General features: G+C 39.7%; 1 protein-coding gene across 15 annotated transcripts in view; it reads right to left on the bottom strand.

Annotated features, from left to right (window-relative positions):
• Positions 1-19178, bottom strand: part of MAST2 (microtubule associated serine/threonine kinase 2) — a 325477-nt gene that overhangs the window by 51971 nt on the left and 254328 nt on the right. For all 15 annotated transcript variants that reach the window (XM_065553746.1, XM_065553747.1, XM_065553748.1 and 12 more), the window contains 3 exons: positions 16526-16680; positions 4467-4542; positions 3418-3627 (listed from right to left, as the gene is read on the bottom strand). In XM_065553746.1, coding sequence (XP_065409818.1) covers positions 3418-3627; positions 4467-4542; positions 16526-16680 — 441 coding nt within the window. The remainder of the gene's footprint in view (positions 1-3417; positions 3628-4466; positions 4543-16525; positions 16681-19178) is intronic.

Below are 19178 nucleotides of genomic sequence, written 5' to 3'. Positions count from 1 at the left end.
ATGTCTCTAGCTATTTAATCTCGTTTTGTGCCTTGGCCTTTCTAATTTTGTCTCTACATACTTGTGTTGTTTGTTTATATTCATCCTTTGTAATTTGACCTAGTTTCCACTTTTTGTAGGACTCTTTTTGAGTTTCAGATCATTGAAGATTTCCTGGTTAAGCCACAGTGGTCTTTTGCAATACTTCCTATCTTTCCTATGCACTGGGATAGTTTGCTATTGTGTCCTTAATAATTTCTCTCTGAAAAACTGCCCACTCTCTTAAACTGTTTTTCCCCTTAGGCTTGCTTCCCCTGGGATCTTACCTACCTTTTGGAACACCCTGCCTATAAGAGGGCAGGTGTGGAAATATATATGAACATAAGAACATAAAAATGGCCCTACTGGGTCAGACCAAAGGTCCAGCTAGACCAGTATCCTGTCTTCCGACAGTGGCCAGTTCCAGGTGCCCCAGAGGGAATGAACAGAACAGGGAATCATCAAGTGATCCATCTCCAGTTGCTCATTCCCAGCTTCTGGCAAACAGAGGCTGGGGACACCAGCCCTGCCCATCCTGGCTAATAGCCATTGATGGACCTATCCACCATGAATTTATCTAGTTCTTTTTTGATCCCTTTATGGTGCTTGACCTTCACAACATCCTCTGACAAGGAGTTTCACAGGTTGACTCTGTGTTGTGTGAAGAAATATTTCCTTTTATTTGTTTTAAACCTGCTGCCCATTAATTTCATTTGGTGACCCCTAGTTCTTATGTTATGAGAAGTAGTAACTTTCTCTACACCAGGCATGATTTTATAGACCTCAATCACATCTCCCTTTACCCGTCTCTTTTCCAAACTGACAAGTCCCAGTCTTATTAATCTCTCCTCATACGGAAGCCATTCCATACCCTTAATCATTTTTGTTGCACTTGGCATGATAAAGTTCTGCTCTACTGAGCGCGGTGTCTGCACTCAGCTGTGGATTTACCCACCAAAGACATAGCTTCTGAAACTGAAATTGAATTCCCATTTTCTTGTGTATATCTGTTGCCTGTTAGCCCATCTGCCTCATCGCTTAGGTCTTGAGCTATGCGAGTGGTTGAGAGATTTTTTTCCCCACAAAAGTCATCAGTAGGTGCAACTCTTCAGTGACATCTTTGCTTCTTGTGCCTCCTTCTCAGTTTCTCTAAAGAGCCATGGTGGCATTGTCTAACTGTTCCCACACTGAGGTGTTGCTTAGCTTGCCCTGGAAGCTTGTGCTGCTCACAAGTCTGGTCTAATTTTCACATTTCCTTTTAAAGACAGTTACTCCGGGACAAATTCTTTGGTGAGATACAACCCCTCCGTTCCTACAGACTGGAATCTCTGGTCAGCTTTTTCCACTGTGGATTATCAGGTCTTGTCATTCTGATATCGCCTGAGGGGCAGCCTGACAGAGGGATGTAGCAACAAAAGTGTCTGTAAGTCCACCAATTCTAGACTCATTCGGATGCACATGAAGGGCTAGAGAGCTCATGTGGAAGTATGCTCATCTGATCTTATCCAGGGCTCCATGTGATGGAGCCAACAGCGTGCAAACAATACCACACCATGACTAGCTGTGATTGTAGTAAAACCTGTATTTGCTATTGAAATTTGTGATACTTGCCCTGGAACATAAAGACACATCCTACTTTTGTGCTGAACTAAACTTCCAAACACACAAGCATCTCAGATGGTGTCTGGGAACTCTTTTCATGGCAATCCAGCCACATAGCTCTAGGAAGGAGAACTCATTGGCAATGGCATTCGTGGACAGTATTTAAGAACTAGTCTTCACTGTCACTTTCATGAATGCTACAAATTCACTTATCAATAAATAATTAAAACACTCTTCTGCTCTGCTAAGTCCTCAAAAAAAAGGTTAACTGTTGTTACTTGCAAATGTCACAAGGTTATCTCTGAGGGCTTTAGCAACAATGCACTTCCTAGTAATTAATTCATACTCATAAGAGAAGAAACATTAACTGAAAAAAGTATGAGTTAGATTAAACTGTGTAAGCAAAATACAAGATAAACAACAGGATATTTAAGATCAGTATAAAAATCAATGTACCACCGAAATGTATTCATAGTAGTTAGTTCTAACATATATAAGCAACATTTTAAAAAACCTCACAGATACCGTCACCAGGCATCCCCTTAGACTCTTGTGTTGTCAGAATTCTCCTCTTCATAATGGAAGATCTTTATGAAGACAAATTTGAGTTTTCTCTCCCAAGTAATTACAGCACATACCAAGAGGAGCTCTGTCTTCAAAAGGAGGTTGCTAAAGATTTTAGCTAATATGACTAAGAGTTCCTAGTATTTTGCACAGTATTTTAAATCTTGATACCATTTTCTCATGTACAGTGCCATTACCTGGAAAGAATGGCAACGGTGTACAAATTGCTAGAATTCACACCATGGGAGCTGCAAACTGCTCAGGGAAATATCTATGCAGCTCCACAGAACATATACAAAACCCAACATAGAGAATAAACTAATTTTATTTCAACTAACTTAGCTCATCTCTCCCTTCTTACATCACTCGGCAATGCCTGTGATCTTCCAAGATATGGAGGCTACAGGCATCATCACCTCCATAACACTCCAGCTCAACTGCTCCCTAACCAAGAAGCAAGAGTTAGAAAGTTGTTCCCAAGCCAAAACCTATACTATGGTAACAAATAGCACTAGCGACAAACCCATCACGGCAACTGTGGCATATCCTTTTGATCCCTATAATTTGTTCTCTCCAGCAAAATTCATCAGCAGAATTCCAGTCCAGCTTACATATAGGTAAAACAGGCATTTAAACTGACATACAAACATTAACTTCTAGGGACATTTTTATCAAATATTTCTTTTATTTTATAGAAAACAGTGATTTTGTTTGAATAGTTGAAGTGCAATCAACATGTATTAAAGTTTGTGTCGTCCTGTGTTTTTGTTAATATTTTGAATGCTACAAAATACATTGCAGAACTTAAAAAAAAAAATGAATAAAGTTCAACTTTTGAAAATCCTTTGTAAAACAAATATTTATAGTAACACTATAAACTATGACTTTTTATTCCCTCAAGGCACTATCCTCATTAATAAGTCATTCAAATTCTTAAAGTACATGAAAGTAAAGCAATTTCTTTTACCTGGTTGAGCCGAATTTTCACTAAACTCCACCAACTCATTCATGTACATTTCTTGATTTTTGTAAAATTGGAGTACAGGGGTGAAGTGATTTGCCCAAATATACATGGTACATCAGTGGCAGACTCGGATGTTAACACTGGTCTCCTAACTCCCCACCTGATGTCCTACCCATTGAAACATACTGGCTCTCCCAAAACTCAAGGTTTTATTTATTGTTAAAGGTTTAATCAAAGCAACGTATTATATATTTTCTAAGTGGACTTACATCCTGTAGGAGTTTCTCTAAGTTCTCCTGCAGCTCATAAAAGTACCGGGAAGTAATAAGTCCTTCACGTGATTTATCCAGGCAGTCTCTGGACAGCTCAATAACCTGATGATAAATGAAGCTTAGGACCCCATCTGCTAATTGCAGCACGTTCTCTGGAGCATTAGAAGCAATAAACTCAGCCAGCCGTTCCTCCATCTGTGCTGTGGCCTAAAAGCAAAGAATAAAAAGAAGACAAACTTACTTGAATTTTGCTATCCTGACATGTAAATGTGAACAGATAGGATGCTAACTGATACACTTTTTCATTGCCAAAATATATGACTGTTCAAGAAAGCTCAGTGATATTAGAATTCACAGAAAAAAAATACTACTATCTAAGAGTTCTGGTTGTAATGACATGTAAATTAACTTAAACATAATTAGAATCTTGTAGTAAAAAATCCAAGTTTCTGAAAGTCAGAACATTCAGTGTTAAGGGTCCATAAAAACCTCAACTCTGATTCTGTAACCCTGTGCTGTGCTCACAGAATGGGAATCATAATATTAAATTTATTACAGGAGTGTCACAGAATGCAAGGGTCTTGAAGAAGAATTTAGGTCAAGATTGCTGCAGAGTGCTCAGGGACCTTGACCATAATCAACTGCGATGTAACAAAACAAAGGTGATTATTTCAAATCAGAATTAAGCAGTGGGAGCAAGAGCATTTAGCAAAAAAGTTCCTATCTTCATGCACATTCCCTGTAATAATAAATAGGGAAAGGGAAGAGGAATTCAGGAAATATGAAACATACATAGTAATCGCTCACCAGGATGGTTTTTAAAGTTTTCCATCAGCAGTCCTCTAAACATTAATTCTGATTTCTCAATTGTGAGATTAAAGTGAAAAACAGAGGATGAGTATGTCTGCAAACTCTGAACAAACTACACTGCTTAGAAACCATATGTAAGCAACTGGATCTCTCTCAAGTAAGTGCTTATGAATTAATTCTAAACAGTGTTGTTTAATACTTTCACTGAATAAATTGTTCAAAACATTGGTCCTTACCTTCGGAAACCTTTCTTTGTACACATGATTCATCATTACTATTTCACTGTCAAAGGAAATCGGGGAACGACCAGGACTGAAGGGAAAAAAATATATTAATAATTTATAACCTTTACATTGATGGTAAAAAAAAAACCCAAACAACCATTGTGAGTGTGCTGCTTAGATCAGATATGGCCATCACAGGCTTGTCTTTCCTATGAAAAAAAAGGGATGGTCTGAACTCAGGTTAAAATCCACCTGAAGAGAAGACAATTTGTAGTTTTCACAAGAGTTAGCAGGTCGAAAACTACAAACTGCCTTGTCTTCCCTAGAATTTTAACATCAATTAAGAACAGGCATTCTTTTCAAAGTAAAGACAACATCAAATATACTGACATTTAAAACTGATGCATAGGCTTATCAATCCAATTTTAACGGTTTTACTGTTCCCAGTGGTGTGGTCCTCCGTATTTCCCGCATTACCCCCATTTTCATTTATCCCTCCCTGGCAACATTCAGAGACCCTGAAGGAGGGATAAATGAAAATGGGGGTAATGCGGGAAATATGGAGGACTCCTCCAGAGTCTGTAATACTGAAAGGGGACACTGTGAAGTGAAGCAAGACACTAGGAACTACAACGTTATTCACACCAATTGATATATATATTTTTATTAACACCACTCCGTGCACACATGACATATTACACAATGTATGCAAAACACTTTCACAAGTTAGCTTCTTGAAGACACTGAAAAACAGGACACTAAATCCTGACAGAAGCTAAGTCTTATTACAGCTTGATTACAGCCAAAAGATTAGTTGCATCTCATTTCATCACATCTGATGTTGGTATGTAATGCTCTGACTCATTCCACGGTTAAGAGGAGCCAAAGGCTGAATGGAGTAATGCACATACAAATTAATTACACACGTAGTTACCTGATTGCCTGCAGCACACTACGGCTTCATTTTTCCGGTTTCATTGTTTTTATTTTCAAACTAAACTGTGACTTCCATTATAACACATTACATGGTTATTTGTTTTTATGATTTTAAGAGTATACATCTTGCTAAATATATATTCTCTATGTTAAAAGATGCAATTATTTCTGGCCTGAACCAACTCAAACAGATAATTTTAAAGTTTCTTATGATGGGTGAAATATGTCTCTCTGAAAGGAACAAATATATCTGAAACGCTGCATGCGTTAGAGATACTATCCTGTAGCAAAACTATTTAAAGGCAAAAACAATGTCCTGGGAACAGTATGTTTATAACACAACATAGATTATGTTACTCTCTTAACTCGTGGAAGGAAGCAAGAACAATCTCTTACTTGTGAGATACTTTCCATCAAAGTGGCATGAATTACATTGTGTCATGCTTTTATTAAGGTGTGACACTTGTTACTGAGTAAACATGCTTCAAACCAAATCCATTGCCAGAGAACAGTTATTTTAGAGAGGAAAATAAAAAAAGATTTGGACTTTCTATAGTTAATCAGTCAAAGTATATATTTCCTTTGAAATTCTTCCTAAAGACAATATACCTATTAATATGAATGAGGAATATTTTAGAGAAATTTTATTTCAAATGATGAAATAGATAGATAGATAGAGCTGTAATAAAGTGAAGTTTAATTACATTTAAATGTAAAGAGCTACTGACACCAGAGAGAGAACTTTTAAAAATATAAAGAGAAATTAGAAGCAAGTTAAAACAAACATAAGTGCTTCTTCACACAACGCACAGTCAACCTGTGAAACTCGTTACCGGATGTTGTAAGCCCAGAAATATAACTGGGTGCAAAAAAGAATTAGATACGTTCATGAAGGATAGGTCCATCATTGACTATTAGCCAAGATGGTCAGGGCTGCAACCCCATGCTCTGAGTGTCCCTAAATTTCTGACGGCCAGAAGCTGGGACTGGACGACATGGGATGGATCACTCTAAATTGCCCTGTTCTGCTCATTCTCTCTGAAGCATCTGGCACTGGCCACTGTCGGAAGACAGGACACTGGGCTAGGTGAACCAATGGTCTGACCCAGTGTGGCTGTTCTTATGTTCTTAAGTTCCTCTACATATCTCATTTTCTACATTTATTCTTCCATCTCATTACAAAACAAGTTTGAGTCAAAATATGACATTTATTTCTTACCACTTCATCTATACCTGATTCTTGTTCCCCACTTGAAATTATCATCCTTTCTTCATGACTTAAGTGGGGCATAAGCCACAGGAATATGGTTGAGTCCTTGGCTGTGATCCTAAAAACACCTGTGCACATGCTTACCCTCACTGCTATGAGTAGTCCATTAAAATCCAATTAAGCAAATGTATTGGTTCCCAGGATCAGGGCCATAAGAAACAAAAATCCTGTTTTTTTTTTCAAGCTGCCTTTAATAATATAAAAAGAGGGAAAGAAATGTAGAGAAAACATGCTGTCTAGACAGAAATGTGTCTGAATATTATTTAGTGTTTTCCTTGAGAGCCCCTTGGTGATGTTCTTGACAATTCTGAAATACATAGTGAGTCCCCATCTTCCTTCTGCAAAAGTTTTCCATTTTACCAGAAAAGAAAGCTCCTCCCCTCCACCCCTCTTAATTCTCACTTTCTTGTGCCCTGGTAGCTTCCCTGCCACACACACCTCCACCCCTTCCCCCCTGTCCTCCAACTCAGTTGCTGGTGAATATCCTCTTTCACTATCCAGAATGACAGAACACACAAAAGGCAGTGATAAAGTCCAATCAACTTCCAAATTACCATTGAAAACAAAATCCTCCCAATATAACATGTCAAATTAAATGTCTAATTCACTATGGCAAGATTGTGATGTAATATATTGCACTATAACATTTTATGTTGAGATTTAGTCTGGGAAACTACAGAAGTAATTATGTAGATAACTGACTAACCAAAGGCTATCAGGCAGACAAAACAGGTTATTTTATAACACCTTGGAGACAGATTACCAGGCAAAAAGAAAAATCAGAACCATTCAGATAACTGAATCCAGTGTGGGGGAATTGTAAAGGAATTTTAATATCGTGAATAAAGTTAGTTCTGATATTTTTATTGACATGGCATCTGTTTGAGATGCAGAAGCTTTAGTCAAATATACTGTATAATATAATTTCACGTTCAATATTGGTAAGTCAAGCTTCACAAGGCAATGCATTATTTTCTTTCAGAGTGGGGATAAACTTTGTATGCATGCATAACATTTTAATATTGAAGAGTAGGAGGCTTTTCTCTCTGTGTTCTGTGAGGGTCAATGGGGGGTGATTTATTTACTGTGAGTTTTCCATTTCAGCAGAGCAGACATTAGGAGAATAATATCTGTCCCCTTAAGCTCACTAGCAGAATGAAAAACTACCTCAGTTTTACTTCCCTCTTTGTGAAATTACATTCCAACAGACCTTAAGTGGCACATCTCGCCAACACAGGTATCTGGATTTCTGCCTGTCAAAATACATATTCGTGAATCTGTATAAATTGAAAAATAGCAAATATGCAGCTACTCTAGGGAGTGACACTTCTATTAATAAATGAAGCCTTAGAAAACTGTAGTGCAGAAAGGACTAAATGAAAGCAAAATATTTCCTAATATGTAATTTTTCTCTCAATTTGACAGCTGCATTTATTAGAAAAATGCAGAGGAGCTCAAACCTGTGATCTTTCTGTCTCACCCCTTTCAGAGAAGAGAAGATCTAATGAGGATGTATGCATAACACCACCTTTCTAAACTCAGACTGCTCAGGAAACAATTAAAAACATATGCCTTAATCTTTTGTCACTGACACTAAAATGAATTTTAACAGCAAAGGGAATGTTATAAATCCACAGAGACATATGTGCATAAAATAAAAACCCTTGAGGCCTGATCCTGTTCCCTGTGAACTCAACAACCAAATGACATTTCAATAGGTGCAGGATCAGTCCCCTAGATTGTGAATTTTACCAACATCCAAGATTATATGAAAGAACATTATCTAGAGAATTCACATTCCACTTTTATGTTCAAACTCACAGAAAGTAAGAAGTGCAGTGTTAAAGAGAGACAACAGAGACACTGGATATAAGTGCCTAGAAGACACAGTAGCATTTGATAGACCTACTGTGTATAGCTTTTGGAAGCCATGTTATATTTCAAACTTAGGCCTTGGCTACACTTACCCGCTAGTTCGACGGCTGGAAATCGAACTTCTGGGTTCGACTTATCGTGTCTAGTCTGGACGCGATAAGTCGAACCCGGAAGTGCTCGCCGTCGACTGCGGTACTCCAGCTCGGCGAGAGGAGTACCGCGGAGTCGACGGGGGAGCCTGCCTGCCGAGTGTGGACCAAGGTAAGTTCGAACTAAGGTACTTCGACTTCAGCTACGTTATTCACGTAGCTGAAGTTGCGTACCTTAGTTCGAATTAGGGGGGTAGTGTAGACCAAGCCTTAAATGTACACCTCTCTGTTTCTGTGCCTTTGTTGTGGATGATCAAATACACACACTGCAAAAAACAAAAATAGGGCAGAGAAAGAAGACAGAATACTAAGCTAAGACCACGACCAGGTAACGTTTTAGAGGATATGGGAGTATATTGCAAGGAAAAAAGTACAGAAAATTAAATGTGAAATGTGAATATTTATTTATGGCTCACTTGCTGCATAATCACAACCTTACAGCTGGTAAATTCTGTTCCAGTTTGACCAGACAATTGCTGTGGTACCACTGAGTAAGGAAATTCTGAGGCAAAGTGGTATACCAGGAGTGCCTCAGTGCAAGTTAGAATAAAAATCAGCTTTTCTAGATTACCGCTATTACACAGCAATACTTCTGCTGCCGAAGTTCTGGGAACAAACAGGACGGCTGGCCTGAATCTGTGCATGCAGAGTGTTTTTTGCAGAGTACTTTGTAAGCCCATTTCTGAGTTTGCCATAAGCATAATATTATTTATATCAAATCTGGCATGTTACTTATGTTTATTGCATTTATTTTACATAAGCCCCATATTATTTTTAGTCCACGGATGTAAATTATTTGCAGCTGGTTTTAGATTGTGGAACACAATTCAGACTAACATTTTGTTGCCCTGCTATTGGTTTCTTATGAACATGCAATAGGATTTAATAGATTACTTCTAACAAGTCAAGATTGTTAGCAGAGAAAATAACTGATTTTAACACAAATTTCTGAGGAAACAAAAATTAATTCATTTTCTCCAAGAGATTTGCATTAGGACTGAAACCGGACCTCTTTACTATATTAGGATTATTTGAGCATGTTAACAAAATATTGGACAAAGGGGAACCAGTCAACAAAAATGTATCTGAACTTTCAAAAAGCCCTTGACAAAGTCACAAGTGACTTATGAAAACTAAGTAGTCACGGGGTGAGAGGTAAAGTACAGTCTTAGATTAGACAGAAAGCAGAGTAAGAATAAGTGGTCAATTTTCAACATGGCAAAACATTAACAGTGGTGTGGCCCTAGGATCAGTGATTCTTAAAATATTTATTAATCTAGAAACGGGGATCAGTAGTGAGGTGGAAAAGTTTACAGATTAGACAGTTTAGGCTAGTCGAGACTGGAGAGGACTGAAAAACTTTAGCGTGATCTAAATAAACAAGGTGAATGGCCAGCAGGATGGCAGATAAATATTGGCAAATACAAGGTAATGTCCATTGGATGGAATCATTTTAACTACTAAAACTAAAACTACTAACTTAACTGTAACAACTCAGGAAAAAGACTTGGGGTTTGTCGTCAGATCAAATAAATCTCTGCTCAATATGCAGCACACCAGTCAAGAAAGGAAACAAAATGTTAGGATACATAAAGAACAGGATGAAAAAATACTAAAAATAAAAAATCAATTGAACATTGTCCTCTGGAGAAGTTTTGGTCAACTTATCTCAGAAAGGATATAGCAGAAATAGAAATTGTTTAGACAAAGGCAATAGAAATGATTAAAAGCATGGGAAGACTTTCCATGCAAAGAAAGATTGAAAGATTCAAATTGTTTTGCTTAGACAAAAGACTTGCTAGAGGTAAAATAATGAATGGTATGGAAGGCAAATAGGAACACCCAATTTTACCTTTTCTCATCACAGGAGAGCCAGGGGATGGTCAGTGAAATTGAAAGGCAACAAATTTTAAAATATTTTTTTAAATGTTCCCTTTTTATCAAATACAATGCATGATTAACCTATGGAACTCACTGCCATGAAATATCACCGAGGCCAAGAATTTAATAGGGTTCAAAAAAGTTTATCTATATATAAACAAACTTCCAAAGTTACTTTCAATATGATAAAACTATACTTTCATAAGGGACATAAGCCCTCATGCTTCAGGGCATAAGCCAACTACTTAGTGACGGTGGGGATAAGAAGAAATTTTCCCTATAGGATGGCTATTCAGTAACTGTTGGCCATAGGGTTTCTTGTACATTCTTCTGAAACTTGTGGTACGGGTCACTATCTCAAGTCTTGATCCTACAAAGTGATAAGTCAATGAGACCACTCACATGCTTAAAATTGAGTGTATGCGTAAGTGCTTTTCTGGGTTAGGTTAGAGAGCTCAGAACTCTGCAGGACTGAATTTTGAGACAAAATTCTGTACTAGGTGAACCACTAGTCTGGCAATTTCTATGTTCCCTTCCAATAATCAGAATGCATTAATAAGAAAAATAAAGGGTTACTTATTGGTAACTGGTGTTCTTTGAGAGTTACTTCATTGCTAGACCCTGAAGTGGGAATACACAGAACTATGGAACTGCATAAAAAAAGGCCACGTCTACTGCAGGGTGCAGGAGTACTCTCATGCTATGATTTCATTAGCTCTATTGACATAAGGGAATGCATCCACCCGACCAGCTCAGTTCCTTCTCCCCAGCCTGCAGAGTCCTGAAACAGAAAGACCTCTTAAGGCAGAGGGGAAGGAGGGTGAGCAGCACGAATGCAGAGGCAACTCTTGAAGAGTAAGTTACCAGTAACTAACTTTTCTTTCTTCTTCGATGGCCTCTGCGCAGTCTCACTTACAGAAGATTAGCAAATAGTGCCCTTATCGGCACAAATGGAGGGTAGGACTGCTTTACCAAACTGAGCATCACAGCACGATGCCCAGTCCAAAGAATAGTGCTTAGTAAAACTATGAACAGAATTCCACATTGTTGCTTTGCATATCTCTGCAATAGGAATCGGTCTCTGACAATCTACAGAGGCAGCTGTGGCCCTAGTAGAGCACATCTTTAAACCAAGACATACTGGTTTTCTGGCTAAGGAGTAACAATGCTCAATACATCTCTTAATCCAATGGGAAAGAATTTGTTTATTAACGTCTTACGCTTACACCTCTTCCAATAGGCAATAAATAATCTGGTTTTATGAAAGGTTTACTCCTTCCTAGGCAGTGGAACATCTAAGGAGTACAAGTAGGACTCTCCTGTGTGAGCACAGAGGCGGGGGTGGGGGGAAGGAAAGGGACATACACTGTGACCGAAGAAAATCTGAGACCACTGATGGCACCAAGTTGGGATGAGAGCTCATGACAATTGTGTCTTTATGGACCACAAGGTGGAGAGGAATCAAGGCTCTGAGCTCGCTAATCCTCCTAGCACAGGCAATGGCTATTACAAATGCCGCTTTGATACACAGTTGTTCTAATAAGTTTGAGACAGGAGACAAGGGGTGGGGACTGATCAACATTGTTAAGATGAGGTTCGTGTCCCAGACTGGGGAAGGTGCTCTAATAGTGGGAAATGCATTTGTCACTCCCCTAGGAAACTTGGAGACTAGGGTGCGAGAATACAGGCTTGTCTAACAAAACAGAGATAAGACAGACATAACAGCTATAGTATCAGAGGGGTAGCCGTGTTAGTCTGGATCTGTAAAAAGCAACAGAGGGTCCTGTGGCACCTTTAAGACTAACAGATGTATTGGAGCATAAGCTTTCGTGGGTGAATGCCCACTTCGTCGGATGCATGCATCCGACAAAGTGGGCATTCACCCATGAAAGCTTATGCTCCAATACATCTGTTAGTCTTAAAGGTGCCACAGGACTCTCTGTTGCTTATAACTGCTATACGAACCTTCAGGGACGCAGTCGCTAAGACTTGTGAGTTTAAACGCAAGAGATACTCTAAATCTGTAGGGGGGACTTCCGCTAGTGATGGGCGTAACCCTTTATTATTTGCCCAACATGAAAAATATGTCCATAAGTCTGTTCTTCTTCAGGGTAGAGTTCTTTCTGGAAAGAAAAGGTATGTTTGGATCCTCTGTGAGCAGATGCTGTCCCTAGCAGTCAATAGACAATAAGCCCTGCAGCCAGATAAAGTGTTTCTGAGATTGGATGAAGAATCTTCTCTTGCCATGGAGAGAGGAAGCCTGGACACAGAGGAAGAGAAACTGGTGCTTCTCTGTTGAGCTGGAGGTCTGTGTACCAATACTGCCGAGGCCTCATTGGCACTATCAGTATGATATTGGCTCTGTCGTCTCTGATCTTTCTTCTTTCCTTGGGATCAAGGGAAAATGAGGGAAGGCATAGAGATGATTGCTCCAATCCAGCAGGAATGCATCCGATAAAGAGTTCTTATTTCTGTGAGCCCTGCTGCAGTACAGGTGACATCTCGCATTCTGACTGGATGTGAATAGGTCAATTTGTAGTTGACCTCACCTTGTGGAACTGTGAGGATATCACTGAACAGTTTAGAGACCATTTGTGCTGGTCATTAGACTTCCTGCAGAGTGCATCTGCCTGTATGTTTTTTTCTCCTGCTGAGTGGTCGACTAGCGGGTGAATGTGATGATCAATACATCAGAGCAAGAGTTTCCTTGCTTCCGTGGACAGGGTCTGGGAGTATGCACCCTGCTGTTTGTTGATATAAGACATGGCCTATACCTGTTGTCTGTGAGCACCTGTACTATGCAATGATGAAATGAACAGGCAAAAGGCCTTTGAGTCCCATCTTACAGCCCTGAGTTCCAGAACACTGATGTGGAACTTGGACTCCCAGCAGTTCCAGGGGCCATGCATATAGAGGTCCTGGCAACGAGTACCACAACCCAGAGTGGAGGTGTTGGAGATAATTGTAACAGTAGGGAATGGAGGACTGAACTACACGCTTTGTCGGCAATCTCCTACCAGTGAAGTTTTTTTTGAAGCATCTGCATGTCCTTTTCAGACTGTGCACATTGGGTGTGTGTGATGAGATGCTACCCAATGTTGCTTCATTCATACACAAGGAAAAGATGCAACAAAGGCTGAAGAGAACACTAGTCTTAGAGATCTTAGGAAGAACTGTGTTTAAAGAATCTCTCTTCTGGGAGAAAAGCTCTGATTTGAAGGAGTCTAGGACTGCTCAGATAAAGGTGATCTTTTGTTTGGGTTATAGAAAGGACTTCTCAGGTGATCAGCAACCTCAGGGACTGCAGGAGATCACACGGCAGAGAAGAGATCCTGTTCAGAGCTGGCACTTAGGAGCCAGCTGTCTAGGTAAATCGTCCTTAGATAGGGATGGGATAATGTCCTCTAGTGTTAGCATCCTGAACTTTCAAGTCTTTATAAATTTATTAAGGTTTCTGAAGCCCAGGATGGGTTTCAAACCATCTACATTCTTTAGTACTAGGAAATACCCAGAATAAAATCCCTCCCCTTGGCATTGTAGAGGAATCTCCTCTGTTGCCCCTTTTGTAGAAAGAAGCTTATTTTCCCCCATACAAGTTCTCATAAGAGAGGTTTCCAAAGGGAGGAGGCCTGGTGTGAAACTGGGTCGAGTAACCATTTAAGATGGTGTCCAGTACGCAGCAATCTGAGGTAATCTTGCACCAGGTATCTCAGAAGGATGAGAAATGAGGTTTGAATTGCAGAGGCAGATGTGTGCGGCTCTTGACTATCCCATCACAAAAACGGCCATAGGCTGGGACACCATATAGCGAGGGATTGTGCCTCTATGCTGTGGTCTTTTTGCAGGAGCAGTCTTGGAAGAAGCAGGAGATTAGTATCGTCTCCGGGATTGAATGTTCTGCTGCTACACACAGCGGGACTATCTGGAGATTGCTCTGTAAATCTCTTGGGTTTAATTCTCTCAAGAGTCTCATCCATTTAATCACTAAAAAGACCTGAACCCTTAAAGGGGAGGTTCTCTATCGGTTTCTGGGAATCTGGAGCAAGGCCTGATGATCTCAGCTATGAAGATCTTCTCAGATCTATGCAGTTGCCACAACTCTAGCAGTAAAGTCTGAGGTGTCATATATTGCCCTTAGCACAGCTGGCTAATGTTCTACCTTCAGTGACCAAACTCTGCTATTTCCCTTTGTTCTTCCAATAAGGAGTCCTGTATAGGGTTAATGAAGTCCTACAAATTTAGCTATTATTGTAAATTTTCCTAACTGAACTGATAACTCTCATATTGAGAGTTCCTGAAGAAAACAAAGACATTGTATTTCAATGGGTATTACAGGTCATGTAACACTACAGCATTTATATAATCCTTCCACTGTTTAAACCTCAAAGACTCATAAATGTGATGGAGCACACTTCCCTGATACTTTGATTCATGAAGTTACAATGTGTTGATAAACCATGTTAACAACAGAACACAAATTTAGGGCCTTCTTTTCAATTTTTACAACAGTGTTACATTTGCAATAATGTTTCACGCATCATTATCCCAGCAGTAATAAGTCTATGTTAGAAAGGAATGTCAACTACTTTTGTGAATGTATTTTTGCTACCTACAGTAGCTTTCCTATCTACAATGAATTAAAAACAACAGGTACATTAATTAGCAACAGCCAATCTTAAGGGAGGCAGCAATAAGAATTATATGGGACTACACTAGTTGGAAAGATTTTAACAATTTAGTACGAATCATGTAACTAGTCTCTCATTACATGGTGATGTATAGAGGTCAATGGCTAAACGTGTAACTACTTACTCCACTTACCTGATCCCTAGATTACTATGTAATTATACTTAGTTGATCCAAACATAATTATCATGTAACCTGCACTGTGGTTTAGAACATACAGTAATCAATTTAACCCTCCAACGATGTAATATTTACCATGTATTTAAATGGTCAACAGTTATTGGGCCAGAGTCACCTCAGGCCTACTCTGATTTCTGCAAACGTACGGTCCAGCTCAGATCCCTGGCTGAGTGCACTGATTCAGTGTCTCCATCTGGCAGAGCTCCTATGGCTCCTATGTGATAATTAAAGCGGTTCCTCCATCCTCTGGTGAGAAGCACAAAGGGACTCGGCAGCAGAAAAACGTCCTTCTGTGAACGCTTTCTGTGGCACAGAGGGCCCTGCTGTGTAATTTACACCTCCCTGTGCTAGCTTTAATGAATCTGGCCCAACACATAAATGCATGGCAGTTACTTCATACTTCTGCCCTGACACTAATGTGTTACTAAAATAAAGTGTTGTGGAGTTCAGTAAGGAAAGGGTCAAATTCCAACTGCCCCTGCTTTTCTGCATCTAAATGCCACCTACTCTAGGAAACAGCCCTATTGCTGACTACAATTTTTGAGCAAGGTTCCCTCAACCAATAGCAAACATGGCTTTAAGTGCTTGTCTACACAGTTCCTAGCACTGTTAGAGAAGTGTTCTTTCAGGACTTCCTGTAATGGCACTAAAATGTGCTTTGTTTCATCAACACTAACGGTTTTCACAGCCATTCAAGTAGATTTGGTGCTGACATCCTCTTCCAACAATGCAACAGTTTCCTACCATCAAGGGAGCAAAATTCAGTAACAGGAGAAACACTTGGGAACAAAATTCACACAAGTAGTAGTGAAATTAGCAAATTTAATCTGTGACCCTTTTGGATTATCATCTGAGAGTATAATGGTACAAATGGACAAACAAAGTACTTATCCACTTTAAATCCTGAATATTAAATCTCAAGAAAATAACTGTATCCACTCTTGAGAGTGTGCGGCTGAAGTGGTGTTGGTTAAAATAACTATGACAAGCAGAAAACACTAATTCCATATTACTATCCTTACAACTGAAAACACATAGCAGAAAGGCAATGCATAACAACGTCTAAGATTCAAGGAAAAGAGTGTAAAGCTCACCTGAGACTGCGAGATCGTGGCCGCATGGCTGGAGAATGACGTCCTTCCTCGTCAGTGATGCTCTCAGTGCTGAAATGCTTTGTCAGGAAATGAAGTTCATCTGCCGTTGGCTGAAAGGGCAGCTGGTGCAGCTTCTCCTGGGATGAGCATGATGACTGAGTACAGAAAAATATAGAAAAGAAATACACTAAACGCATGCATAGGGGACAGCTCATGAATGGAACAGGAACGGATTCTGCCAAACACCGAATACTCCAACAGAAAAGAGAAGTTGTTCACCAGAACAAGTGCCTCTTTTTATTTTCATGACTAGGCTAGCTTGACGCTAAAGGTATATATAACTCTAAGGCTGTTAGATCTGGACAGCTTTTGGGGATGCCTAAGAGATTTAAATTCCCACATGTCCTCGAACTATTCAATCTGATCTTGAAGGTAACTTCCTAGTGGGAGAAATGGAAGGGAGAAACTTTGGGAAGGACAAAGAGGTTCCTGGAATGTTGAACAACTTTTCTTTCCCTTCCCTTCATGCTCCCTCATCTCAAGAATTTCATTAGCATGCAGTAATGCTATGGAGGTGTGTAGTACATGAAAATTAACACTGTTAATTGGTTTTCTTTTAAGTTTGTTATTGTAATTGCTCTGTATTTCATTTCTCCCTAGTTTTACCCATCAGGCTTCTTCTAGTTGAGCAGACAGTAATAAAATCAGGGCAGCTGACTTTGCAGGTGTTTTGTATGTAGTGTTGTTGTAGCCACGTTGGGCCCAGGATATTAGAGACACAAGATGGGTGAGGTAATATCTTTTATTGGACCAACTTCTGTTGGTGAGAGTTCTGTTTTGTGCCTCACTGACAGAAGTTGGTCCAGTAATTGATATTACCTCACCCTCTTTTGCTGGTATGTGTAACGAACAGGGTTTCCCTTGTTTGGCTGTTACAAAGTGGTGAACAGTTTATTCAGTTTTAAACGGTCTGCTATGCTTATGACATGCGTACACTGGCGTAATGCATTGATGTGCTGGGTAAGCACTTTTAACTCCTGAATCCAGAGACAATGGGAGTTAACTGGAACACACTTTTGGCAAAAACGTGGATGCTGTTTAAAGGTTGGCTAAAATCTTCAGAAAAGATTAAAAACCGAGTTTCTAGAGTTATTTGCTGTTGAAGATAGAGATGAGTTTTAGAAAAGAAAGTTACCTAGTGTGGCTTAGAAGTGAAAGCCAAGTGCTGATGATAATGTCTCAGGTTAGTCTGAATTCACTGGGGAAAAACAGCACTCTTTCAATGCTGCTAGCCCACAGTGGTGGTGTTTTTTAAATTGTTTAGACCAGATGCATCCAAACTTACCAGGAGCCTAAGAACTGCACCTAAATTGCAGGAAAAAAACAAGAATTGTGCTGCAGCTGCCTACCTGTGACACAGAGGTTGACCTGTGGAGAATCCTAGTATATTATGCGGTATCCGAGTCTGGCTACCTAGATCAATGTGGGGAATTGCATGCTGGGGCCTATAATCATATATGCGACAGGCTACAATTTCACATAAAAAATTAGGGCAGCTAAGGTCTATGGGGCAGCTTCTCTGCCCTGATTCACTCCCTTTTGCACCTGAAGAGGTGCACAGAGAGCAGAAACCACTTGTACGTCACCAGGTACGGAGGAAGCCCCATGCGAGACTAAAGCAGGTGGTGTTACCTCCTATGCCTCCTTCCCTACAGCCATTGGTGCAGGGAGCATTTCAGAGAGGGGACGGGAGCAGCTGAAGCATGGTGCACTCCAGCAATCACCAGCTAGCACATAGTCCCTAGGGTGATCATAGCCAGCTGGCAAAAGTTTGAGCAGCTCCAGGTTTGGTCTAATTTGTGCTTGGGTCAGGAGTGAGAATCAGGGAGTCTGTTAGGACTCTCTGCGCATCTTGAGGTGGAAAGGAATGGAAAAACAGTGATGCTTTCCAAGAGAAGTACATGCCATAGACTGGATAATATGCTGTCATATAGGACAGAAAGCTTAGAGAGACAATAAACTTAAGAAGTGTAGTAATATCAGGGTTCCTAAGTGGCTCTGATATTACATATGTCTTTGATCTAGAAGAAATTAAAATAAAGTCAGCATATAACAAGAGCTAACATATCTGTCAAACTCTTTGCAGATCTAGTAAATAATAGCGTCACAATCCATACACCCAGAAAAGAGATGATGGTTACTGGCATTTCAAGCACTGAAAATGTATGCCTGCCAGCAACACAATCACTCAAGAAACAGAGAAAATTTAAAAATACTCATCTCATGACATCTCACCAAAACCCTCCTTCCACTTTGTCTCCTCAAGAGATATCAGACTATACAGTGCTGGAACTCCAGGGAATATTTAAGGAGATCCTGTGCCAAGTATTAGGAGATGTGCTTTCTTTAGCTCTCAAAAGCCTTCAAGGAATACATCCATGTACTAACGAAGCATGAGAGCAATGCGAAACACAGCTGTATTATTGATTTTCATGAAGTCACAGAATTCTATATTAGCAGTAGAGCAATGCAAACATCCCTGTGGTATCTCAGTTACAGCCAGAAAATCAGCCAGCTTATTGCAAGCAATAGCTTGTAGCTAATGTTACTGTAGCTTTTAAATTAACTCTGAGCCTAGTAAATAAATAGCAAA

Source organism: Chrysemys picta, chromosome 8, assembly GCF_011386835.1.
Source record: "Chrysemys picta bellii isolate R12L10 chromosome 8, ASM1138683v2, whole genome shotgun sequence".
NCBI classification, from domain to species: domain Eukaryota; kingdom Metazoa; phylum Chordata; order Testudines; family Emydidae; genus Chrysemys; species Chrysemys picta.
This window is presented reverse-complemented; position numbering and strand designations above follow the sequence as displayed.